At 57.4% G+C, this 27,017-nt stretch overlaps 1 protein-coding gene across 1 annotated transcript in view; it reads right to left on the reverse strand.

The window, feature by feature from the left end:
* The window catches only part of Cdh22 (cadherin 22), a 65,814-nt gene that overhangs the window by 5,567 nt on the left and 33,230 nt on the right, over positions 1–27,017 (reverse strand). The window contains exons 5-9 of the mRNA XM_042694702.1: positions 24,921–25,114; positions 21,676–21,929; positions 14,932–15,068; positions 5,957–6,078; positions 5,471–5,588 (exon numbers count right to left, since the gene is read on the reverse strand). Coding sequence (XP_042550636.1) covers positions 5,471–5,588; positions 5,957–6,078; positions 14,932–15,068; positions 21,676–21,929; positions 24,921–25,114 — 825 coding nt within the window. The remainder of the gene's footprint in view (positions 1–5,470; positions 5,589–5,956; positions 6,079–14,931; positions 15,069–21,675; positions 21,930–24,920; positions 25,115–27,017) is intronic.

Here is a 27,017-nt window from a genome sequence, read left to right on the forward strand (position 1 = left end):
CTCTGTTCCCAGCTCTTGCAAGGATTTGTTGTCAGCGGTGCCAAGGTACTGTCCCCAACGATTCCAAGATTCTGTCCCCAGCTGGGCCAAGGTTCTGGCCTTGGCTATTTCAAAAAGAATTCTTTTTTTTTTTGGTCATTTGTCTCAACAACCTATTTTTATTCTTGATCCCATTCCAGTTGTCCGATGTATTCTGACCCTAGGAGTCTAGAGGTCCTTGGATCATGGTTTGTTGGGTCCTGACAAGTTCAGGGTCATCAGAGAGCACTGGGAACACTGGCTGGCATCTCTCTGCCTTTGGCGGAGGGACCTTTCTGTCCTTCATGCCAGTCAAGATTTCTGGAGCTGGCTTGGAAAACTCTCATTAAGATGCTGAGCTTGTAGCCTGGGGTCTCCTAACCCATGTTCCTTTTTCACAGGCAGCCAGAGCGGATAGTAAACTGGCACAAATGCTACTCAGTGTCCAACTTTAGCCTGTTCCTGGGGATCCGGGCAGGTCTCAGGGGAAGGGAGCACAGGTACTTCCTCTGACCTTCCTGTCTCCTCCACACCTGTCCTGTATGAGTCAGGCCACTTGATCATAGATGGCTCCTCTCAGTTCTCATTCATGGTGGTAGGAAGAGGTCAGAGGCCAGGTGACCGCTGCTCTGCCCTTTATAACCAACCCCGCAAAAGGAGGGCCTGATTTCCTGCTGGAAATCCTCTCATTATTCTCGCCTAACAGCCCCTTCCTCAGTAGTTCCCAATTCAGTGGTCCATCCTTGGCTTCCCTTCTCCACTTTTACATGCATTCGAACCTTTCAATGTACAAATGTTAAAAAGTAATGCTAAGTGTGTCCTGCACTAGCTAGAGAACCTCTCAGCTCTTTAGACCTTAGTTTAATCTGTAAACCAAGAAAAAGCATCATAAGGGTGTGAGAATTAAATGATAGAACCCAGGCCTAGAATAATTCCAGGCACATGTAAATTCGCCATATGCAGGTTAATGTTTCTTTCTGATTCAGCCCCATTTTCCCTGTGCCACACCCCATTCGTGCCCCTGGGTGTCCTTGCCACTCCTCATAAAATCTCCACTATCGAGACACCCTCTCCACCTTCTTGCCTGGGCAAATTTCTCATCTGTCATGCTCCAGCTAAATGTCACCTCCTTCCTTTGGCCTCCTTTCTCTGCTTCCCTGGGAAGGAAGGATTTATGGCTCCCCGCTCCCTACTCTGACAATGCAGGTGCCATGCACAGTTCTGTTACAGCACTTGTCACCTTGCGTTAAGCTAGTGTGTGCCCGTCTCTCCACTGCTGGCCAACTGGAGGTTCTGGCACTGAGCCAGTGTTGAGGCACACTGCTTGAACGAACCACCACTTTCTGTGCTCATGGATCAGCTCCTCCAGCTCTGGTTCAAACTCTACCCCCCTCCTGCTCCCCCTACGCCAAAGGGTGAATCACCCCCAGCTGGAAAAACATCTGCCTTCCACTGGGGAAGGAAGGGGTCTCAATTACTAAGGAGAGAAAAGAGGAGAGTGGTGTGGTTCTCATGTGCACTGACTGGATGCTTTTTATGTATCAGGACTATGCAGGTGCTTAAAATGAAGAGCAGTGTTTGGTCCTCATAACCACCAGGAGCAGGAGCATCGTCTTTATTTTATATAGGTAGAAGCTGAGGCTCGGAGAGAAGTAACTTGTTTGAATTTGTCTAATGAAATCATCTAACCATACATCCACCCATCCATTTCCATTCATCCATCTTCATCCATCTGTCTATCCAGCCATCATCTATCTATCTGTCCACCTCCATCATTCATCCATACATCCATACACTTCCATCTATCCATTAATCCATCCATCTATTTCCATTCATATACCTCTATAAATCTGTCCATCCATCATCCATCTATCTGTCCACCACTTATCCATCCATCCATCCATCCATCCATTCACCTACCCATATATACATACATACTTACACTTTCTCTATCTATTAAACCATCCAGCCATCTCACTCATTTACCTCCACCCACCCATTTAGCCATCTGTTCACTTCCATTATCCATTCTTCCATCCATCCTTCCACCCTTCCTTCCATCTATCCATTTATCCTCTCATCCATCCATCTTCCCATCTATCCATACATCTGCCCACTCACCTCTGTCCATTCATCCAACATCCACACACTTGCCCACCTCCATCATCCACCTATCCATCCATCTATTATTCATCCATCATGTCCATCCATTCATCAACCCTCACCACCCATCTACTGACCCACTGTTCTTCTTCCCTTCCTCCTTCCCTCCTTTCTTCCCTCTCTCCCTCCATCCCTCCCTCTCTTTCTTCCCTTCTTTGCTTCCTCCCTCATTTTCTTCCTTCTTTTCTCCTCCCTTTCTCCCTCCTCCCTTCTTTTTTTTCCCCCAAAAAATCTTTATTAACTCCTATGTACTAGGCATTATATTAGTCACTGGAGGAAAACAATGGAAATATAAATCAACTGTGGTCCTGGATCAGAGTTTCCAATATGAGAGACAAATGCTAACCCAATATGTTTATTACAATTACGAGCCATGGGAAGTGTGGTGAAGTACAAGTGTACGAAGAGCACCCAACAGGGGGCCTCACCAGCGATGGGTGGAGAACAGGTGTCAGGGAGAGCTTCTTGGAAGAGATGCTAGTATTTCTGAGCCTTGAGCAAAGGAAAAAGAACAGCTTGTGCAAAAGCCCAAAGGCTAGAACATAATACACCAAGGAACTGGACACTGTCCTTTGTGGCTGGGGGGCTGGGTGACAGCTAAGAGGGAGTCTGGTCCAGGCTGGAGGGACAGGCAGGAGTGCATCGTGGAAAGATTAGTAAGGAATTTAAATGATTATCCCTTCCTTCACTCTCTTCTTCTCTCCCTCCTCCCTCCCTTCCTGCCTCTTTCTCTCTTTGCCGTGCTGGAGATTGAAGTCAGGGGCCCTGCACTTGCTAAGCAACTTCTCTATCACTTGAGCCAGGCTAGTGGCCCATTGTGGTTTTGCTGTAGGTTTGGTTTTGCTTTACCTTGTTTTTAGAGAGAGCCTCATACTTTTTCCCGGGTTAGCCTCAACCATAATCCTCCAGTTCTCTTGTACTTGAGATTATAGCCATATGCCACCATGCTGGGCCCTAGGATTATTTTCTTAAAAGCAATGAGAGACCACTAATTGTCGGGTTTGGAGCCAAGAAGTGGCCTAGTGATAGATAATCGATGCATTTCACAGCAGATCCGAACAAAGCATCCTCTACATGTCACAACGATCGCAGCCCCTGGGGACCCGGCAGGCACGAAGGTGGACAGCAGTTCCTGTTCCTGACTGAGCCTGCTGTCTAGTCAGGAAAACCGAAAATACAAGAGTGGGCTTGGAAGACGGAGGCTTCGGTGTGCTATGTGGGAAACAATAGCAGTAGTGACAACACAGAGAAGCAGACAGATCTGAGAAATGAGCGGCTGGCCGGGGCCCAGCCTCAAATTGCCAAGCAAGACAGAGATGTGTGTCTCTCAGGGTTCCTGTCTTTGGCCAGGCAGCCATATGTTCTGAGAGCTCCAGCCTCTGCCACTCCTTGGCCCCAGGAAAGAAATTCCCTGGGCCTCATTCTTGAACCTTTCCAGCTCGCCCCTCCTCCCCGCCCCCAGCACACAGCAGCTGGCATCTGCGGGGGAAGCCCCTGGCCACACCGGGCCACGCCCACCCATCTAGGTGGGCCGCGTGCCCAGCGCTGCACCCATCCATCTGGCCTGACATACATCAGTGTCAATTGCTGGCTGCAAGAGCAATATTTATAAATCACGTTTCCAAACTGGCTACAAATTTGCACAAAGAAACAGATGGGGTGGGGTAGCCTGTTGTCATGTAAGATATTTATATCGGGAGGAGGAGGGGGCCTGCATGATACAGGAAGGGGCTGAGGGACCGGAAGAGGAGCCCTGCTGAGATGCCCTGAGCTCGGCAGGCTGCTGCACCCCATCCCAGGGCCTATGCTCACCTCGGAGGGCAGCTCTGGCCGGGGGAGGGGGGAGCGGGGGGAGGGGGGAGGGCTCATCAAAGAGAAGCAGGCAGGGTTGGGGGGAAGAGGGCAGAATCTCAAGCCCCTGGCTGGCAAGGCTGGTGACTGTGGAGAGGCTGATCTGGGTTATCAGAGCCTCTGGGGCCTAGCTTAGGATGCCACTGAGTGAAGCCTGGGCTGGGATGTGCTGGTTGGTAAGCTACTGGAATAGTCTAGAGAGGTGTACATAGCCGTGGCCCAGCCCCAGATCCTTCCTTCAGCCTCAGCTCTTCGCCTAGGCACCAACGCTCTGACACAATCAAGCCACTAAGGGGTTAATGTTGGGCACAGCAGGGCCACCAGGGCCCCTCCAGGTTGTGGTAAATATCTTTTTCCGGCTGTCTTTGCTGCTGCACCGGCTGTTAAATCTTGTTAACATGGCTTCAGGGAATACAGATGGGTCTGGCTTCAGAGGTCACTGCAGATGCGCTCTGGAGGGCCGGTGTGAGGGTCCTGGGGTGAGCTCAGATCTATTCCAGCGCCAGAAGGAATGACGCAGTCTGGACCCCCAAGGTCTCTGACCACATCTCCTCCTTACCCTGTCCCTCACTTGTTCCAACCACACAAGTCTTCTGTTTTCTCACCTCAGCTTCTACCTCAGGGCCTTTGTGCTTGCTGTTTCTAGACCAGTTATGAGCAAGGCTCACCCTTTTCATTTCCTTTAGATCTCAACTCACCATGGACCCCTCAGAGAGACCTTCCCAGACCACCCTACGATTGGAGCGTCCAATCTTACCTGGCCTTATTTTTCAGTTTCACGCAACACATCTTCTCAGACCCCTGTGATGTGCCAGGCGTGGCTCTAGGAATGCAGGCTCTGGCAGTGAACAGAGCCAAATCTAGGCTCTCGTTTGCTTGTTTGTTTCCCCTACTGAGGATTGCACGGAGAGCCACCATTCACATCCTAGGCAGGTGCTCTCCAGCTAGAGCCATGCCCCAGCCCAGAGCCCAGGCTCCCGAGTCACATTATTCCTCCCTCTACCAACGCCTTGTCTCTGCCAACACACTCAGCTGGACAGGAGCTTGTTTCCCCAGTGCGGAGCTGAAGCCAGAAGCACCAGCACAGGGCAGATGTGAACTCCTCAGGGTGATGGGCATCCCAAGGCACGGAACCGGAGACCCCGGTACCCCCGAGGTAGGGAGCATGTGCAGCTTCCTCAAGGAGAGGTGTTCCCGGGCACTGGCCTGCAGGTCCTCTGGCTGCCCTCTCTGGATCCCTGTGCCCCCCAGAGCTCGCCTGGATGCCCCCTTCTCAGCGAACCCGCTCTCTGCTCGCCCTGTGTGGCCTGGCTCAGCCACGGGTGGACCCGGGCTCTGACCCTGGACCCAGCACTGGCCCTCGGGGCGCCAGTGGGGGGCAGGGAAGGTCGCTCCGCCCTCTCCAGGCCGGCCCCTTGCTGGCTCACAGCTAACTCACCCTGGATGTCCAGCAGAGAGAAATGAGGGTTGCTGGGTGCCTCGGGCACCAGGCGGAAATAGAAGCGGTGTCCACCCTGCGGCTCGTCTCTGTCCACCACGCTGATGGTCTGGATGAGCTGAGGGGAGGAGGGGCGGGGCTGGTGGGGAGGCTACTGCCACACTGGCCTGGGCTTCCAGGGGCCCTGCCAGGCCGGGCACCCATCCCAGCGCCCAAACTGCCCCTCCCAGTGGTACCTGGATCCCAGCACCCTCACACACACACACATGCAGTGGTATCTGGATCCCAGCACACACACACACACACACACATGCAGTGGTACCTGGATCCCAGCACACACACACACACACACACACACACACACACACACACACACACACACACACGTGGTGGTACCTAGCCCCCAGCACCCCCCCCCCAGTGGTACCTGGACCCCAGCACCCTCACACATGCAGTGGTACTGCCCCCAGCACCCTGCAGTGGTACCTGGCCTGGCTTGGCATCCTCGCACACTGCGGCCTCATAGGGCGTGGCCAGCTCCGGGGGGTTGTCGTTCACATCCAGGATCCGGATCCGCAGGGATGCTCGGGACAGCTGAGCGTGGTTGTCTGCCGTGACAGCACAGGAGGGGCTGGGGCGGAAGCTGAGGGACCCTGGAACCCCTCGCTCCCAGGACTGGACTGGGTGGCACTGAGGGTTTGGGAGGTGCCTGAATCGATATAAGGTCCAGGACGGGAGTACCCGGCTTCGGTGGGCGAGCTGTCACCATCTTCCTCAGCGTCGGTGTCAGTGCCACACCCCAGCCCACCCCTTCACACACCTCACCACCCAGCAACGCCACCTGCAGCCCCACCCCCGTTACTACACCGCCTCTGCCAATCAGCCAGCCCCATGACTCCCATTAGCGCCAGCACCCCAGGGAGCTGTCAGAGCCACCCACGCCCTCCTCCCCACCGTCACCACAGAAACGTCACCGTCACCCCCGCCGCTGCCCTGGCCGTGCCCCCCCGCGGGTGCAGAGGCCACGCTGACCCCCTTGCCACCGTCAGCTGGGACGTGAAGAGGAAGCCATGGGTTCTACATCTGCAGCTCTCACACACGCTGGACAAATGAACGAAGCCCAGGACTGAGACTGGAGGAGGCTTGGGCAGCGGCGGGGTCTTGGGAAAGGCCCTGCCCCCTGCGATACCCGGCACTGGGCCGTGGCAGAGCAACGACGCGCTAGGACTGGCCCCGGGTTCTGATCGGGGCCTGCCGCTCGGAGGCTGTTTGAGCTGCACTAGCCCCCTTGCCTTCTCCGTGTCTCAGTTTTCCCATCTGCCAAATGGGCCCGAGCGTGTAGGTTTGGCAAGAAACAGGTCATACTTTTGTCTGTGAGGCTCCAACCGGGCGTATGTAAGCCACAAGTGCTAGGTGAGTATTTGTTAAGTGTGCAGACTTCCTTGCTGTGCAGCCTGGCCTATCTGCATGGTGGGCCTTCCTAGCCCTGCCCCCACCCCCATCCTGGTGTTCTCTGCCCACCGGCCCTTAGCTACCCCAGCCCCATACCCACTACTGACTTCAGTCGCACCCACGAGGAGGAGGGAAGAACCACGTTGCAAACAGTGGTGTGTACCTGGGGTCCCGCGCCGGGCTGGCAGGGAGCTGCTGGGCAGCCAGGCACTCGAAGGGTCGGGGAGGGGAGTGGGCTGATAAAGGGAGGCAGGCGGTGGGAAAGCAGGGTGGGGGGGCCTTCATCGGCTCAGGCTGGATCCCCCCTCCCTCCGGATCTCCCCTCCACCTGGGACCCCCTTATCTTCGCAGCTCACGCAGATCTGCAGCCTCAGCGAGTAGAGGGCTCTCCCGGGGGCGGGGGCTGAGGGATGCGAGTCGTGACTGGGAATGCCCGGTGAGCTGTTATTTTTAAGAGCACACTGCCAAGGAACCTAAACAGACAGATGGGGTGCTTTCAGGAGGCCAGAGGGGGGGGGGCACAGTCACAATCTGGTGCCTGTCTCCAGGCCCAGGCAGGAGGGGGTGGGGTGGGGCCTGGAGGGAGAGACGGTGCTAGTCTATGCAGAAGGGGCTCCTGGAGCACGAGCCACCTGCCCGAGGACCTCGCCTGTCCCAGCCCTGCCTGACACGTCCTAGGGTCACCTCCTGGGAGCACCTGGTCCTTCTGGCCTGGGATCCTTCATTCTAAGAAGCAGAGCCCTTGACCTTGGCGCCATGGTTCTCTGGCCTGGGTTTACCCAAGATCTCCTGGGAGAGCCATTCAAAAGTCCCAAGGTGCCAGGTGCTGGTGGCTCACGCCTGTCATCCTAGCTACTCAGGAGGCTGAGATCTGAGGATCTTGGTTCAAAGCCAGCCTGGGCAGGAAAGTCCGTGAGACTCTTATCCCTAATTAACCATCAGAAAACCAGAAGTGGTGCTGTGGCTCAAGTGGTAGAGCACTAGATTTGAGCGAAAGAGCTCAGGGACAGCATCCAGGCCCTGAGTTTAAGCCCTATGACTGGAAAAAAAAAAAAAAAAGTCCCAATGTCCAAGGCGTGGCCATTGATGTTTTTAAAATATTTCCCAGGGGGATCTGATAGGAACCGAATATGGTGAGCTGTGTCTTGGGGTAACCAGCAAGTGGAGGTGGGGGGCGGGAGGGGAGGGGTTTGGCCCAATGCTTGGCCTCTGGTGAGGCCCCTTCCGGGCACAATATAATAACTGTCAATCACAGCCCTTGCCTTCTGTGTTTTGATGTAAAATAAACCCATCGGCCCATCACCTTGACCTCCAAGCAGGATTTTCCAACTTTACAATGCCCTAGGATCCCACAGGAGCCTGGAAATAACCCGGGGAGGAGGCCTTCTCGACCCCATCTTACAGATAAAGAAACCGAGGCCTCACAAGTGGCAGGGGATCCCCCCCAAGGCAGAGCTGGGGTGCAACATCCAGACACAAGGTCACCAGCCTTCTCTTTAGCTATCCCTTGGCCTCCACCTCTCAGAGCCCCGCTCAGCCTGACCTCGCCAGTGTCCGGTGCCAGGTGCCCGTTTCTGAGGCTGGGTCCCGCCCCCACCGCCCCCTCGGCCTGCCTTCCTCCCCTGGCATCTCAGTTCAGCTGACTGACATGCAAATTACTTTAATTATTTCTTCTTCTAAAATAAATTATATTTTGCAGTAGCTGCAATATGTTGTGTCAGGCAAAATTACATTCAATATTTTTAAACTAATTGATGCAGCCTTGAGAAAGGCTGACTGACAGCCCAGAGCTGAGCAGGCCTGTAGCCTTAAGTGAATCCGAAATTAAAATGAGACGTGCTTTGGCCCAGTGCTTCCTGGGCTGGCCAGCCCCACCATTCACCCAGGGAGGTGGCAGGTGGGATCCCCCCTGGCCCTGCCTCCTCCCCCAGGGCTCCAAGGGTCTGAAGAGGCTGGGTAGCTCAGCGTGTACGTCGGAAAGGGGCCAAAGTTAGGGCAGTGCGGCAGGACTCTTGCCTTCTTTGGGCCTTAAGTAGAGAGGATAAGAAGGGGGACTGCACTGCGCAAGGTGGAAATGGGACTCGGGCTTTGCTGATGCTGTTCAGTGAGCGGCTCCTTTGTAGGAAGGACACAGCAGCAAAGAACAGGACCCTTTGAGAGATAGACAGGCAGTGTCTTCAGACAGAGACAAGAGTGGCGAGGACAGAAGTTTGGGAGTAGGTCTGGAGCAGGGAGTGCCACCCTGCTGGGGGTTCGGGGATGTTTTCCCCAGAGTGGGTGGCATTTCCGCTGAGATTTGACTAGGAAGTAACCAGGTGAAGGGGGTAGGGAGGGAAAGATTGGCCTAAGGAGCCGGATCAGCATGTGCAAAGGCCCTGGGGTGGGAGGGAAGGCTGTAGATCTCTTTTGAGGAAGATCTCAGTCCCAGGCAGTGTAACTCACCTGGCATTTGGAACTGAAACAGGGAGGAGGGATTGTTGGGGGCCAGTGGGAAGAGAAGAAGACAAAGGGCCTGAGCCTGGTGGCCAGAAAGGCTGCAGCAGACACCTATGGGTCACCTGCCATGGCCAGGCTCTGTGCTGCCCCGTTTTGGCCTACTGCCCATCACTGGAGGCTGGGACACCCCTGGGACACTATCATCGCTGGGCTGTGGATGTGGAATCCAGCTCAGAGATGGGAACAAATCACCCATGGAACAGGGGCCAGGGCCGGGACTCCAACACAGTTCCAAGGAGAGGGCCTTTGACCAGCAGCATCTTGCCTTTATCTACCTGCCAGAATCCTTGCTTTTGAGGCCCCGAACACACGTCCTGCCTCCTCGAGGAAGCCTTCCTTGACTAGCCTGAACCCGGGGTACTGGGAGGAAAGGTCAAGTCATACTGCCCACCAGGCCCCATGGATGCCCCTGCCAGAGCCTCCCCACTTCCTCCCTCCCTCCTCCCCTCCCTTCCTGTGGGAGGGTCTGACTTTTTTTGTTGTTGGTGGTGGTGGTTGTGGGGCTTGAACTCTGGGCCTGGGCGCTGTTCCTGCGCTCTTCAGCTCAAGGAGAGTGCTCTACTGCTTGAGCCACAACGGCCACTTCTGGTTTTCTAGTGGTTTATTGGAGATAAGAGTCTCACGGACTTTCCTGCCTGGGCTGGCTTTGAACCGGGATCCCCAAATCTCAGCTTTCTGAGTAGCTAGGGTGCAGGTGTGAGGCACGGGAGCCCAGCTAGGGTCTGCCCTCTTCCCCTTTCGTTTCTGCGTGAATCTGCCCCTTGCCACAGAGGAGGCCGGCCCCTCCTGGCCGTGACCTTCACCCAGCATGCTCTGCGTCCCAGCTTCTCTCTCCTCCCTGAGAACCCGCTGTGCACAGCACACAGTAGGCGCTTCATGAGTAGATTTCACCGTCCCCGCATGGCTAGTAGGGAAGGGACCTTCCTGATTTGGGGGGAGCAGCAGAGGGGGATGCTATAGAGAAAGAGAAGCGCAGGGAGGAGAGAGGTGAGGAAAGAAGGGGGGAGGGGGAGCAGCTGGGAGGTTCCCCCCCTTTGCAGACAACCCCTCTCCAGCCCCTCCCTCTGCCGGAGGGAGGGAGGGAATTAAATAGCATGCGAACCCCAGGCTCTGATGAGAGCGGCCAGCTGGGCAGGAAGACTGAGCAGCCCAACTACCAGCATCTAAGACAGGAGGGGGCTGGCTGGGGGAGCAGATGGGCGGGCGGGGCTCCAGCACGGGACGTGGGGACAGCTCCCTGCACCGCTCCGCTCCGGGGCTTGGTGCCCACTGTCTCGCTCAGGGACTCCTCAGATCTGTTTGGCTCCCTGGCCTGGTGGTGGTGGGGGTTACTCCTCTCTGGATGGTGATGGGAGGATGGAATTGGGGATGGGTGGGGGGGTCCTGATGGGTCCCTAGGGTTCCTGATGTTGGGCTGCTTTGTCCCTGGGGCCAACTCATCTGCTGAGTGCCAAGCTAGCCCAGGGCCCCGGACCGTCCCCTCCTGCTCTTGGAGTCCCCACAGCCCCCTCCTCTGGCACTTCACCCCAAGGCTGGCGGCTGACCTGCCTCTCCTTTCCTCTCCCATAGGAGCCGGCACATTGGTTAAGCCTGGTAACACCAGATCCCAGTGCCCAGCCCAGGCTGCCTGGGGTAGAAAGGCAAAGCCACGGACTAAGGGGGGACATGTGGGCGGAGTCCTTGAGTCCTCGGTCATGTGACTTTGATGGCACCCCTCTCTCCGCTCTGCTTGTTCACCAGCCTCTGAGCCCCCCCCTAGTGCCAGAAGGGCAAAGCCTGATTGACACATGGGTAAATTGCTCCCCACCTGGTACTCAGCCTCCCCAGCCATGAAACTGGGAAGATCTGCTAGCTGTTCCCTCTCAGAGTCCTTCTGCGCACCTGTGTGTGTCAGGCATGGTGCTGGGCACCTACTAGGTGGTTTCTACTCTGAGGATCCGTTGTCCATTGTACACTCAGCACAATATCTGGCCCACTGTAAGCTTTCCATAAATATCAGCTGCTATTATTGCAAGTTATGAGTCATTCAAAAAGGTAGGTATTATCACTCTGTGTGTGCATACGTGCATGCATAAGTACATGCATGCATGCGTGTATGCATGTGTGTGTGTGAGAGAGAGAGAGATGTGCTGGTACTGGGGCTTGAACTCAGGGCTTTTAGCCCTACCATGGCTCTTTTGCTCAAGGCTGGCACTCTATCACTGGAGCCATACCTCCATTTCCTGCTTTTTGCTGGCAAATTGAAAATAAGAATCTCAAAACTTTTTCCGCCCCAGCTGGCTTTGAGCCACCATCCTCAGATCTCAGCTTCCTGAATAGCTAGGATTCCAGGCGTGAGCACCAGTGCCAGGCAGAAGGCTCCTTCCCACTCAGTAAGCACTGCATGGTCATGGTGCACCTGGCCTGTGTGACAGCATGGCAGGTACAGGCTGGGGGCGTGGCAGGAGGGATGGTGGGGGGCGGGGAGAGGGGAGCGAGCCGAGCTCAGATCCAAATTCATTCATCCACTGGGAGTGTGCTGGGTAACTGAAGGAAAATGGAGGCCCTGTGAGACTTAGTGGGGGCGGGGGGCTGAGGGGGGGGACTGCTAACTATTCCCATGTCCTCTGCTGTCCTAGGCAGCTAGCTGCCGGCTGCCAGCCCTGGAGGAGACAGCGGGCCCAGCACCCCCACCGGCACTGACTTCCAAGTCCCTCCCTCCCCAGGGAAGACTGTCCCTTCACAGCCACCCGTCCACCGAAGGTCTCAGACACAAATTGTACTTTAAATTCAATATCGGTCATTAATATTTCATGATTACAAAACGTTAAAGATAATGTCAGTGGAAGGCACGTCTGCATGGGCCGCAGTGATGACTCAGAGGCCTGGGAAGTGGGGGAGGGGCAGCATACTAAGTGGAGGCTCGGAGGGGGGGGATGGAGGCTCAGAGGGGGGGTGGAGGCTGACAGGCGGCCGCTCTGATCCGAGCACAGGCTGCCACCCTCCCTGGCTCTAGGAACTCTCCGTGGCTGAGGTATAACTATTTCCCTCCAATTCTTGCCACCTCACCTTTGCTCTGCCTGGGAGTGGGCGGAGCTGCCTGACCACCTGCGCAGACCCCACTCTGTTGCTGGAAGCTTCCGCAGGAGGACCCAGGGCCAGGTGGGCAGGTCTGATGGCAGTGCCCTTGGGACTTGGGCTGGCTCCTGGAATGGGAGGTATTGGGCAGGGGTGGGGGGAGGAGAGGGGGGAGGGGAGGAGATTCCTAGACCTGCATGGACTTGCTTTGTGGTCCACCCTGAGCCTCAGTTTCCCCATCTGTAAAATGTGAGAGTCATCGGGACCTGTCTCCCAGAGATGGCAAAGGGGTGGGGGTGGTGATGATTTGCCACAACCAAGGGCTGTGACCCGAGGGACAGTGGGGAGAGGCGGCTTTGTTGTCAGGCGGGGGCTGGGGATTTGAACCAGTGAGGTCCAGGTCGCGCCCCTCTTCCGCACATTGAGAACAGTGGTAGAAATGCCTTCTTGGGTGTAAAGAACCCAACCAGTTTACCATTACTCAAGGGCCTGGTCCAGAAATGCTGCTTAGGCCACGTCTACGATCAAAGCCATCAGGTACCAGGCATCCATTGAGCAATGACGAAGGCCCTACGACTCGGCCAAGTTTTTTCCACGAACACTCCCCTGCACAGTGGGGCAGGGTCATTTACTTTCCCAGCGGTTAGTAACCTGGGCATGGAGGCGGGCAGGGGCTGGGGATTGAAGCCCGGAGAGGGGTCTCCTCCCTTCAGAGGCTCACTGCCTTTCCTGGGTCAGTTGTGGAAGGGAGGCCGGGCGGCGGGCCGCTGGAGCAGTTCAGGGGCAGGCAGCGCACGCCCCCCCGTCCAGCGCCTCTTCCTCTGCAGCACCTTTGTTCTCTCCTTCAAGCGGAGAAGGAGTGGATTCAAAGGCTCCGGCAGCAGCGGCCGGGCCGAGCCAGCTTTGTGTTTGCCTTTAAGCCACAGTTGAAAGAGAGGAAAGGAACTTCAGCCGAGGGACTTCCTCGGCCCTGGAGGGGGCCAGGGAGGCCAGGGAAGTAGGAGGATGCTAGCAGCGGGTGGAGGAGAAGGGCAGGGCCGTAGGGTTCTTGGGCCAGAGGGACCTGGGCGGGCCATGCCAGGGCCAGTGTAAGTGTGGTCCATGCAGTCTGCAGCTCAGAGAGCACCAGTGCCGTGGGTGGCACCGTGGTGAGAGGTGCGTGTGTGTGTGTGTGTGTGCGCGCGCGCGTGTGTGTGCATGCGCCATGCGCGGCACAGGAGGCTGCCCTCTCTGCCCGTTCCTGGCGCCCCACAAGCCCCCGTGCCCTCTGCTCACCTCCGTGGTCTTGCTAATCTAAACCCCCCGTCTCATGACACCCCTCTTATACTCCCACCTTGTACACTTCCCTCTCCTCGCCCCTAGCAGCCTTACATACTGCTCCAGAAACTTCTGCTCGACGGTGCCACGCTGCCTGCAGTCTTGTGTGAAACTCAGCGCAAGCTCCCCGGAGTCACCCACGAGCTCTCTCCCAGCCTCACTTTCGTAAGGTGACTCAGCCCTTCCCCCGGGACCTGCCCTCTGGGGCCTTGATTGACAGCTCAGTCCGCAATGCCCCAGCCATGGGCCTCGGCCCGAGCCTCAGCCTCTGCACTGCCCGCCTCCTAGCCCAGCCTCTCTGCTTCTGTACTGCGACGCTTTACTGTGCAACTGCACGTCTTACAGCCCGGCGTCTTGCCATCTCCAACAGGCCTTGACCAGCAAGTATCCCCAAGTCAGTTATTTGCTTTTCACACCCGCTGTGGCTGTCCCAGGCCGGGCGGGCACCCCTGCCCCCCCCCCCCCCCCCCGCCGAGTTCCCCTCGGCCTCCTGTCTACCATCAATGCAGCACAGAGGCACCTGTCAGACAACATCCTTCCTGGGGTTCAGATCCCTCCTGGAGACTATGACCATGGAGATAAGACCCCCCCCCCCCCCCAGTGGCTGGCCATTCTACCTCCCCTCAGCACCATGCATGTTAGAGGAACCACCCCAGGGCCTTTGCATGAGCTGCTTCCTCCCTTGCCTGGCCTGCTTTCTCCCCAGATGGTGCATGATGCTCTCACTTTTCCTGAGGCCTCTGTTGATGTCTCCCCAGAGCTGCCCTCTCCTCAGAGAACCATGTCCCCCTTCCTTCCACTCCTCTGCCTGGCTTTCTTCTCCCCCTGCTCGCCAGCGCCTCACATCATCAGCTATATTTGACTGCCTAGCTTTCCCCTCTGCTGACAGGCTCTTTGCGGTGGGGTGAGGCTGTATTTCCAAGCTCACAACCGAGCTTGCCATAGAGTCAACACTCAGTATATGAAAGAGACAGGTCCCAAATCCTTCCAATCCCACTGGCTTGGGATCTTGGTTCCCACAGAACAGCTTTTGCCCCTACTTCCACCCAGGTGGGACCTTTGCCCCGCCCCAGCCATTGCCCCGCCCCAGCCATTGCCCCGCCCCGCCCCGAGGTGGCCACACCCCTCGCTCCACTCACCTGCCTCCATGGCCAGCACTGTGATGTTGTGCCAGCCAGCCGTCTCCCGGTCCAGCCCCTTGCCCGTCACGATGGCTCCCGTGTCCTCATCGATGTCGAAGATCTGGTCCAAATCCGAGTCTCGGTCAATGGCATACCTGCGGGGGACAGGGGGCACTGATTGATTGGTGCCAGACGGAGCCCAGCCTGTGTCCCCCACTCCACTCAGGAAAAGCAGGGGCAGACACCCCTTCTCCACAGGGAGGAGAGAGGACGGGGCTGAGTTGCAGCTCCGTGGAGCCGGTGCCTGCTAGGTGTCAGCTTCCCTTGTGCCCAGAGGTGGTGAAGGCTCAGAGTGCCTGGCACAGACGTTCCATCCTGGTCCTTCCCAATGAGGTGACTGTGGAGCTGGGCCTGATTCCCAAGAGGGGGACTGGGGAGGGGGGTGGGGGTGGCCAAGGGGGGTGAGAATTACTCAGCGAGTGGCTAATGCAAGACAGAGAGGCAAGGAAGTGGAGAGCTGGGCACCAGGGCACACAGGTCCAGGAATCAGGAGCTGGACAGGTCCGGTGTGTGTGTGTGTGTGTGTGTGTGTGTGTGTGTGTGTGAGCAGTGGGGGGGGGGGGAGAAGGGGCAGAGGTGGGGGTGGGAGGTTTCTTAGAGGTCAGGTGGAGACCCCCAGACCAGGGTCACAGGCAGAGCACGCTCTGGGGAGGGGTCTGGGGCCTGCTGCTTCTCCCGCCTGCCCAGCACACGCAGACTAATCGGTGGCTTTTCAGTTGTGGAGTGAAAAAGCTCTTTGTTCTGCCTTCTTCCCGGGCCTTTGTGCAGAAGCTCCAGGCCTGAAAGGCCCTTGTCCAACACATGTCTCGGGCGGCAGAGGCCCGGAGAGGCCCTGCCAGTGCCGGCTGCTGCTTCCCCGGCAGATAACACGGGGGGGGGGGGGGCAGCCTGGCAGTAGCACAAAGGCCCCAGGAGGCAAAGATGCCTTGTGTATCCTGGACAAAGACGGGGTGGAGAGGGAGGCAGGGGTCAGGCTGGAACCAGTCCCTCCCTAGGCTGAAGGGGAGGCCCCTCTCCCCAGAACCACAGAGGGGAAACTGAGGCCACCAGAAACACTGCCCATCTGTAAGATGACTCTCCAGTGGGGCCTTGGCTGCATGGCCAAAAACCTTTCTGGGCCTCATTTTCCCCATCTCTTCAGCAGGGTGTGAACTTCCTGACACAGCCTACCTGTGTGTCCTCCAACCCCATCCCTCAGCTTCCTTCCTCCTCCAGTACCCCGAAAGAGGGAGGGCGGGGCTTTAGGAGAGCTCTCACCTTTCCTATACACTGCAGTGTGGGGGAGGGGGGCACAGGGCAGGGTGGGCCTGCCGACCAGTCTCCTGAGTCCCATTAATCTTCCTGCCCTAACCGGCTAAGCACAGGTCCTTCCTGACCTGACTCCTGGGGCTCTCACCCCCAAGATGCCAGTTCTACCCTCTCCACTGGACGTGTGTAGATCCCTGTGCTCATCCGCTCCTGGTGGATGCAGCCCTGGGTGGCCTCCTGGGAGCTGTGACGCCCACGCCCTTGGCAGATGTGGACAGGGGGCCTCCCAGAGGAAACTTGCTACACGTTGGGGACACTGGGTACCGTCATGCGCAAGGGAGCAGGCCGGAGTGGGAAGGGCGAGGGGTCCCGGCCAGGGCTCTGATTGACAAATGCACGTCCCAGGTGCAGCTTCTCAAGGGAGGGGTGAGGGGCTTTATATCTGGACAAAGGTGCCATGTGGGCTACTGGTGGCCTTGGCGCTGGGTGGCTTAGCAACTGCTCCAAAATTGCAATCTGTACCCAAATCTGGGTGCGGATATATCTGGCGTTCGAACTTGCGCTCTGCCAAGTCTCAAGGCAGGGAGGCTTGGGTTCCCTTTGCCCCATCCCCGGCTCTGGCCCCGGGAAGATGCTAGGGTCCAAAGAAGGTAGAAGGAGAGTGCTGGTGAGCTGAAAGGAATCTTGAAGGCCCCTTCCGATCCTCCTGGTGGAGGGCAGGAAGGCAGGCTGGGAAGATAGAAACTGCTGCCTTGTGCTGTTTTCCCTGCCTTTCCTGGCTTCCCTCTTTTATTCTCTCTTGGAAGAGAAGGCAGAGGCTGGAACCTAAGTGGAGGCAGCTGTTCCCAAGGCCCTGGGGTAGGGCCCACAGGGATGCTATTAAGCAGCTAAAGGCTTGAGCTGCGGGTCACTGGGGCTGCTGGCTGAATCCAGGTGTTTCTGTTCCAGTTCAGGGAGCCAGTGAGTGAGCGGGAGGGAGCGGGGAAGGGAGGGAGGAGGGGGGGAGGGAGGGAGGCCCATACCGGGCTCAGCATGGGGCAAGGACCGGGGCCTGTGCACACATAGCTGTGTCTGTTCTACACGGTGGGTGGGAGGTGCACTGTGGGGCACGCGTGCATGCATGTGTAGGTGTGCACGCATGCTAGTGGCATGTGGTTCGGATGGCAAAAGCTCAGGAGGCAGCCGATCTGCCCGGGGTCCACGCGTGCACATGGTTTGCTTCCAGCCCTTGAGCCTTTAACTTTCCTCGCGTAGCGCCGGGAGGGTGAATGTGTCTAAGGTGCTAGCTGACTTCCAGAAAAATGACTTCAGGGGTGTCAACTATTGTTCTGTGTGTGACAAGGAAGCGGAGCACACGGGAGCTCCTGGGCCGCGAGCGCGTGTCTGAACACGCCCGTGGACCGAGCAGGCCGGGAGACAGCTGCGGGGCTGAAGCTCTGCTTGGGACTCAAAGGTGAGCAAAGGAAAGGAGGAGTGTGGGTGGAGGGTGCGGTGACAGAACCTGTGTCCTGCGTGTGCAAGTGCCCACGTGTGCCCCGGGGGCGTGGAGTGGGGGATGGGAAGGACAGAGCCACCTGTGTGGGTTGGGAACCTGGCTCTGTGGCCTTGGGTAAGTTACCTAATCTTTCTGTTCTTCAGTTTCCTCTTCCTAAACACACTCCAGGAGCACACCGAAAAGCTCACCTACGAGCTGGGTGCTGGAGGAGCCGATGGCTCACACCTTTAATCCTAGCTACTCAGGAGGCTGAGATCTGAGGATTGCAGTTCAAAGCCAGCCCAGATAGGAAAAGGCTGTGAGACTCTTATCTCCAATTCAACACCAGAAACAAATGGAAGGGGCGTTGGGCTCCAAGTGGTAGAGCACTAGCCTTAAGCGGAAAAGCTCAGGGACAGCGCTCAGACCCTGAGTTCAAGCCCCACAACTGGCAAAAAATAAAAATACAGTAAGTAAAAGCTCACCCACAATGCCTAGAATGTGGCCAGAACCAGGGGTGACTGATCTCCAAGACAAATGTCACTGTGCCTTTCTTGAGGTCCTACTGTGCGTCCGGGGCTCAATCCTCTCCCCAGCCCTGGGGTCACCAAGCACAGACTTGTCACGCGGAGACATTTGGTGCCTATGAGGAGGTTGGCACTACCTGGATGCCCATTACAGGGACGGGGAAACTGAGGCTCCAAGGGGCCACAGTGACTTGTTGAAAAATTCTATAATTGGGCTGGGTTTTGAACCCGGATCTCGGATTACAAAGCGGAGGGCAGCAGCTGGCAGACGGCCTGGCTGTGTGCCGGGAGGCCTGATGTGGAGACCTGAGCACCGCCCTCCCTTAGCCTTCTTGATCCCAAGTTGGGATCGAGTCGACCTTGCCTGGTGTCCCAGGTCCTGCCCAGCCTGGCCCACACATCCCTCATTCTTTATCACTACCAGGTCTGACAAGAGCCACCCAGCAGAGCTCTGTCCCTGGCCCTGAGTTCGAATCCTCCCCCTTCCCATCTCTATAGCCTGGAGCGCCCTCTCTTGGTTCCAAGCTGGCTCCGGGCCCCTGGCTTGTTCACACAGAGGCCCAGCCTGCCACTAGCCATGTCTGACTCATTTCCATGGCCTGTGCACAGGGGAGGACACAGCACAACTGTGGGAACTTCATGAACCACAAAGAGTCTGGAGCTCCAGGGCTGAACCCCAGTCCTTTCCACTCCTCAGTTTACCAACTGGAAAAATAACTTCCCTTCTCTGACCCTCAGTTTCTTCATCTAAAAGATGAGTGTAATACCTTGCAGGGGTATGGGAAACAGCAGGATGTTTTCTACTCCCCCAGTGCAGAAACAGGAAAAAACACTCCCCAGGTGCCTTTCCCAGTCTCAGGGCACACCAGCGCCCTGCCACCTGCCTCGGGACCTTTGCACCTGCTATCCCTGCTGTCTGGAATGCTCTCTTCATACTTTCTGCAAGGTTGGCTCTGTCACTGTGGTCTTTGCTGTGGCCCTAGCCTCTCCATACCCTGTTATTCTATTTTCTTCCCAGTCCCTCACCAGCATTTAACCATTTGCTGGCGGTACATGCTAGTCTTACCATCTGTTCTCTTCTCTCAATGACCTTAGAAGGAGAAGCTGGGGCGCGCGCTGGGCTACGCAGTGATGGCAGCACCCGAGGGCCCTTCTCCGTCACGTGCAGCTCTTCTCCGGCCTCCAGCTCGCACTCTTGCACCCCACAATCTGGGAGCTCCACACCCCCCCAACCCCCAAGCTCTGGCCTTGGATGAGTCATCTCCTTTTCCCCAGGCCTGGATCAGGGGAAGAAGGCCAAGAAGGGGAAGCTGGGTGTTTGTGTTGTTGAACTGGACCTGTCTCCACATCTGAGGAGCCCCAGGTGAAGAGAGATGAAAGCAGGTTCCAGAGTTGGTCCCTTCAGCACGGATGAAAGCAGAGGGGAGGGGAGGGGACGGGGGGAGGGGAGGGGCCGAGAGGAGGAGCCGAGGGGAGGGGAGGGGCCGAGAGGAGGGGCCGAGGGGAGGGGAGGGGCCGAGAGGAGGGGCCGAGGGGAGGGGAGGAGCCGAGGGGAGGGGCGGAGTCGAGGGGAGGGGAGGGGCCGGGGGAGGGGCGGAGCCGAGGGGAGGGGAGGGGCCGAGGGGAGGGGCCGAGGGGAGGGGCCGAGGGGAGGGGAGGGGCCGAGGGGAGGGGCGGAGTCGAGGGGAGGGGCGGGGTCGAGGGGAGGAGCCGAGGGGAGGGGAGGGGCCGAGGGGAGAGGAGGAGCCCAGGGGGCAGCGGGTGGAGCAGCAGCAGCAGGCTGAGCTTTGGGACCTGAGCCGGGTCCCTCTCTCCCTCAGGGCCTCAGACTCCTGACACACACAGGTGAAGGCCCAGGGAGGGGGGGGCCAGAGTCCTCCCATTTGTTTCGTGGTGGAACAGAGGCAGAGGGTGTGCAGAAGATGGAAGGAAGGAATACAGCATCCGGGCTTCTCCTAGGAGTGAGCTAACATGCGACTGCACCCCGCTTCCCTTCCTCTGTGGTGGCCACGGGTCTCCCCGTGTGTCACCACCTGGGCCTGCCCTGCCAGGCTGCCCAGCCTGGACCATCACCGTGCTGTGTTGTGTCCAGCCATCGTCCAATGTAGAGACTCGGGTTAACTTCTCCTCTCTCTCTCCCCCACACCCAGCCAGGCTGGCTCCAGCATCAGCTGGGGGTGTGTGACTGGGATCTGCCCACAGGGGTTTTGGGGTGCAGGGAGCCCGAGCCAATCCCGCACCCCTGGAGCGCTCGTGAATCTGTCTCTGTTGCAGCTCTTCTCCCCTCTTCTGATTGTTTTTCACACAGCCCCCCCCCCCATCTCCACAGGGACACGCGGCCCCTAGCCTGGCTCTGCTCACCCTGGGCTCTGCTTCCTTCCTCACCACTGTCCACTTTGACACTGGCCCTGTACTCAGTGAGGCCAGGGATGTGGGGGCCCTGAGGATGTGGTGGGGAGCAAATTCCTGTAGGCCCTGCCATTTTGGGGTGGATGGATGGGGTGGTAGAGCCATTTAGGAAAGGAGGTGGTGGGTGGAAGGTGAGGAGGGGGGCAGGGGGAAACAAGGGCCAGGGCTGGGTGGGCTGAACGTCAGGAAGAGCAGCCAGGGAAGGCTCGGCGACAAGACTTCTGAGCAAAGGAAAGCAGGGGAACATTCTAGGCTCAGGGGCAAAGCAGCAGCACAGCCAGGAGCGGAGGCTGGGTAGAGGAGGATGTGTGGGAGGGGCGGTTTGTGGGAGGGGCGACCTGGAGGTGGAGGGCTGTGGGTGGGGACAGCAAGCAAGTCCACCTTGCAGGTGAGCAGGGCTAGGCTGCCCCTGCATGGCTGAAAGGTGAGGAGGGGGTAGGCGTGGAGGAAGAGGAGGAGAGGGGGCCAGCCAGGAGTCACAAGAGTTGCAGAACGTGGGACCTGGGGCAGCCTGGCATCCGGTGTGATGAGAAGGGTCTGTGTCGTGTGTGTGTGTGTGTGTGTGTGTGTGTGTGTGTGTGTGTGCGCGCGCGCGCGTGCACGTGCTGGTCCTGGGGCTTGAACTCAGGGCCTTACACTCTAGCTTGGCATTTTTGCTCAAGGCTAGAGCTCTACCACTTGAGCCACAGCTTCCCCTCCAGCTTTTTGCTGGTTAACTAGTGATAAGAGTCTCCTGGACCTTCCTGCCCAGGATGGCTCCAACACTTGATCCTCAGATCTCAGCCTCCTGGGTAGCTAGGATGACAGGTGTGAGCCACCTTAAGGCCGAAGCCATAGAGCTTGTTAAGTGTTTGTGGGGCGGTGGAGAGAGGCTGAGGGGGATTTGGGGGTCCAAGGCCTGGCCTGGGGGTGGACTAGACAGAAGGCCCCAAGGTCAGCCCAGGGCTGGCCTTCACGTCCCCTCCTCCCCCCGCCCGGTCCCCTCTGCCCGCCGTCTGTCAGCGGTGGGCAGCAGCAGGCGTGGGGCCCGGGCGGGGGTCTCACCGGACGGGCCGGTTGGCGGCGTCGGGGTCCCGCGCCGTCACCACGCCGACCAGGGAGCCCACCTGCGCGTCCTCCTGCACCTCCAGGAGGCGGGAGGGCGGCCGGAACTCGGGGGGCTCGTCCACGTCCGTCACGGCCACACGCACGATCGCCTGGTCGCGGAAGGTGCCCAGGTCCGCGAAGCGTGGGTCCACGAACTTGTTGAGGGCCTCCAGCACCACTGTGTGCACGGGCTGCGACTCGAAGTCCAGGCGCTGCGGGCATAGGACGGTCAGGGCTTGGCTCAGGGCACCCTCGCACTCCCCTCCAGGGGAGGGAGACCGGGCCGAGTGGGGCTGGCCCCAGCTCACAGGCTAAATGGGAACATTCACCAAGGGCCTGGATCTCCCAGATCTAGCTACAGCAGAGAAACTGAGGCGCCAAGGGGCCACTTCACTCAGACATTGGTCTCCTGGCCAGCACTGAAATATTTTACTCCGTTTTTTTTGTTTTTTTTTTGGGGGGGGTCAGTCATGGGGCCTGAACTCAGGGCCCAGGCGCTGTCCCTGAGCTCTTCTGCTCAAGGCTAGCACACTACCACTTGGAGCCACAGTGCCATTTCTGTTTTTTTTTTTTTTGGTGGTTCATTGGAGATAAGAGTCTCAGAGCCTTTCCGCCCATAGGCATGAGCCACCAGCACCCAGCTTCCTTTGTTTCTTAGTATGTGCCAGAAACTCAACTCCATACCATTCTATTATTACATGCTATTATTATTATCATCATCAACAACAATAATATTATTATTGAGGGAAGGAGACTCAGAAACCTGTTACACAAAGTCGGTGAGCAGTCTGTCACTAGCAGAGCCAGGAATGGAACCGGGACAGGGTGACTCTCAAGCCCAGGAGATGCCAGGGCACTGGGCTCTGCAGCTTTCCACACCTGGGTTCCAATCCCAGCTCTGCAGCCGATTGGCTGAAACTGGCCGTTCTCTGGGGCCCAGGAGAGAGGCTGATGAGACATCTGTGCTGCGAGTCCCTGGAGAGGCGCTGCGTATATGCTGAGCTGTGCTAATGGGTGACCCTCTGGCTGGATGAGTGTTTGGCTGGGTGCTGGCTCCCGCCTTCTGAATATCCTCCTTCCAGCACCACGCTGCGGCTGCCCGCCCCCGCCCCCCTGTACTGGGTAGCCTTTGATCAGTCAGGGAGTCCTTCCTGGAGCCCCCCAGGCAGGTGCCAGCCCCGTGAGCAGGGTCTCCCTCCCGTTTTCCCTCTCTCACAGGCCACCTCTTCTCCCATCCAGTTGCCTGGGAAATCGGGCGGCAGGGAGGCAGGTGCTGGCCGGGCCTGTGAGTGAGCGATGACCCCTGGAGCAGTTCATCAATCAGGCGGGGCCGACTGACTCCAGACACCCCCCCCCCCCCCCCCCGCGCCTGCTAGAGCAGCAAAGCTGGTGGAGGCGAGGAGGAGCAGTCTGGGGATAAGAACCATGCCGGGAGCCCCACGCCAGGCTCTGCGCACCGTGCCAGGATGCTGGGATCCACACCCTCCGTCTGCGAAGTGGGCTTGCCTTACAGTAAAACACACGGATGCCCCCTCCCAAAAAAGACCAGAAGGACTCACGCTTAAAAAGGTGGCCAGGGGGCTGGGAAGGCGGCTCAGTGGCAGAGAGCTTGCCTAGCCTGCGTGAAGCCCTGGTTCAATTCCCCAGTACCACATACACAGAAAAAGCCAGAAGAAGTGGTGCTGTGGCTCAAGTGGTAGAGTGCTAGCCTCGAGCAAAAGAAACTCAGGGACAGCGCCTAGGCCCTGAGTTCAAGACCCAGGACTGGCTAAATATATACATATATATATATATATGTATATATATATATTATATTATATATATATATATGTATATATATATATATGTATATATATATATATACATATATATATAAGGTGTTTGGGCATCAGTGGTTCATGCATTTAATCCTAGCTACTCAGGAGGCTGAGATCTGAGGATTGCACTTTGAAGCCAGTCTGGACAGGAAAGTCTCTTGAGACTCTTATTTCCAATATACCACCAAAAAGCTAGAAGTGGCCTCGTGGCTCAAGTGGTAGAGTGCCAGCCTTGAGCTAAACAAGTTCAAGGACAGCTTCTAGGCCCTGAGTTCAAGCCCCAATATGGACAGGCAGGCACACATGCACACAAAGATGGATTCTGAAGCCAGCCTGCTCAGGCTTGCTTTCATCCCTCCTGGACTAGGCTTAGTTAGAGTGCAGCCTAGAGCAAGTGATTAGATTTCTTGAGGCCTCAGTTTCTCATGAATAAAATGGACAGTGGCAGCAGTGCCCCGGGGACTGGTGTGAGGGTTGAGTGAGTTCATCGGGGGCTGCCTGGCACAGGGCTGGCGCTTTGTGAGAAGCAGTGATCCCAGCTAAGCAGCTGGGGACTGGGAGCTCCGGCTCTCACCTCAGGAGCAATCATCTTCATACAGTGGGGAGGGGTCCGGTGGGGGTGGGAGGGGAAGGGGTGCCTCAGGTCCTGGAGGATTAAGGAGGAGACTCTGCTGAATGGCAGGAAGAGCCCTGGCAGGTTTGTGGGCTGGGGCAGGGGGCAGGCCTTGGGTAAGGAGTGGGCTTGAGTCTCCAAGACCTGCCCAGCCCTGACTTGCCACCTTCTGCAAGATGGATTTTGCTTCTCTATGTGATCTCTGTCTCTGCTCCCTGAGATCAATGAGTCTGCAGATTCAGCTTCTGGTTCCCACACCAGCCGGTGGGCCAGGACGCTTGTCAGACTCAGGAAAGAAAGAGATTTGGAGACACCAGACCTAAGTTCAAATCCTGGCTCTGTCCCGTATAGGTGTGACTTGGGCAAGCCCCTTTACCTTTTTCACTCATAAAAAATGAGGACCGTGACTTGTCTTCCAGAAGAAGACACAAAGATGAAAGGAAGTAATGAGTGCCAAGGCTCTGGAATGGGGATGAAGTAGCGCTTTTGTTGTCTTGAAGAGTGAATTCACATCTGGATTGAATCTTGTCTCAGACAAGTAGCTGTGCAAACTCACATAAGTCACTTGACCTCTCTGTGCTTCATATCCTCATTCATAAAGTGGGAATGATACGGTGCTTTCCCAGATTGGTCCTAGATCTAGAGAGACTGAACCCCTGGGGCACAGTGAGTGGATGCCTGGAAACTCCAGAGGCCTCCTTGGTCCTGTACCCCCTGCCCCACAGCAGCAGACCCCCCCCACCCCCCACCCCCGCCCGTCCCAGGCAGCCTACCTTCTGCACTAGGAGGACGGCTTCCTGCGTGTCGCTGTCCGTGGTGACCTTGAATGCATCCCCGCCGCTGCCGCTCTCCTCCTTGAGATGGTAGGTCATGTCCGTATTCTCGCCCACGTCCGAGTCCTCGGCCTTCACGCGCCCCACGGCTGTGCCGACAGGGGCGGACTCCTGGATGCTGAACTGGTACATCTCTGTGGGGACAGGCCACGGGCAGGGGTGGAGCAGCCCCACCGGTCTGCCAGTGCTGGGGTAGGGAGGAAGGCTGCCCGGACCCCCGGGTCTCCTGTGCAGGCTGGCAGGGGCTGTGAGGGGCGGCCGGTCTGCTGCAGAAGAACTTGCTCACTGATTTGGCCCTCGGTTTCCCCATACGGCTTTGGAGCCAGCTGGAGCCTCGTGACCCTGAGCCTCGGTTTCCCCACCTGAAGAGTGGGAGCAAGTAGGGCACTGCCCTGCAGCTGCGTTGCCTTGGCAACCCGCACAGCAGGTGCTGCTTGTGAAGTGCTCAGTGCAGAGCCGTGTGGACGCTCGGGAGACAGGGCGGACTGCAGTGAACTGGCCAGCCGCCTGCCCACCTCCCCACCCCTGCTCACGAGGACACTGCATCCCTGCATCCCTGTGTGTGCCCCACCTCCGACATCCCCTGACGGGGAACCAAGTCCCAGCTGGCACCCCAACAGGAAGCGAATGGCGCTGAGGTCACAGCAGGACAGAATGCAGTGCACCTGTCCTGTGTGGATGGGGGCTTGGCACTCGGGAGAAAAACAGAGCAGGGACCCGGCGGGCTTCTGCGGACCGCGCTGTGTGGCTTGAAATAGGCTGATCAAGGATGGCCTCTCCAGGGCTTCCATAGGCATTGCCTAGCAAGCAAAGGCCTGGGGTGTGGTCCTCAGATATGCAAAGAAAAGGGGGGGAGGGCTCATGGAGAAGGTGACATTTCTGTACATGTCAGGGAGGAGAAGGAGTGAGTCACACAGATAGGAAGAACATGCTAGACTGAACAGCAGGTATACAGGTCCTGGGGTAGGTGTAATGCCTGGTACGTTTGAAGAACATAAAGATAAGTCACATAGCTGGCAGGGAGAAGCAGGGAGAAGCAGGAGGTGCAGACTGGGAGTTGAAACCAACTGGGGCAAAAAGTTTACTTGACCACCAGCACAGCCAATAAAAAGGTGGGCCACGGTGGTGCACAGCTGTCATCCCAGCTGCTGAGGAAATGTAAATAGGAGGATCAAAGGCCAGGCTAGCCCAAGCATAACATGAGATCCTATTTTAAAAACAATCAGAGTAGCAAGGCATGATACCCATGGTAGAGTGCCTGCTTGGCAAGTGTAAGGTCCTGAGTTCAAACCCAATACGGGGGCTGTAGGCATGGCTCAGAGGTAAAGTACCTGCCTAGCAGGTGTGAGGTCCTGAGTTCAAACCCCAATCCTGGGGCTGTAGGCATGACTCAGAGGGAAGGCAACTGGGTGCGAGGTCCAGAGATAAACCCCAATATGGGGCTGTAGGCATGACTTAGAGGTGAAGCACCTGCCCAGCAAGTATGAGGACCTGAGTTCAAGCTCAAGTATGGCCAATAAATACATAAATAATTTAACAAAGGCTGAAGAACTAATTCAAAAAAACCTCCAATATTGACAAGAGAGAGAAGGAAATGAGAGAGAAGGGATGGAAGGAGGGAGAAAAGAAAGATGGGATGGAGGGCAGGGAGGGCAGGGAAGGGGAGGGGAGGGGAGGGGAGGGGAGGGGAGGGGAGGGGAAGGGAAGGGAAGGGAAGGGAAGGGAAGGGAAGGGAAGGGAAGGGAAGGGGGGAAGGAGTCTTCTTGAGCCCCAGCCCTTCCTCTCTGGGGATAATTCCGGGTAGCCTGTGTTTAGACGGAGGATGAGGCTGGCGGAGGGGGCCAGGGTCCCAGCCCCAGGGCCTGGCGGCAGGCTTTTGGAGGCCTGTTCTGTCTGGCTGAGGTGCTCAGCTCAGGGATTTCTTATCTCATGGGGGTCAGTCTCCTGTGGTGGGGGCTAAAGTGAGAGCAGCTGACCTCAAGTAATGACTCTCCTGATAGGGATCAGCGGCTCCCAGCAGCGGCATTTAGTCTCTGC

This window comes from Dipodomys spectabilis, unplaced genomic scaffold (assembly GCF_019054845.1).
Source record: "Dipodomys spectabilis isolate Male_0828 unplaced genomic scaffold, ASM1905484v1 ptg000175l, whole genome shotgun sequence".
In the NCBI taxonomy this organism is placed as follows: Eukaryota; Metazoa; Chordata; class Mammalia; order Rodentia; family Heteromyidae; genus Dipodomys; species Dipodomys spectabilis.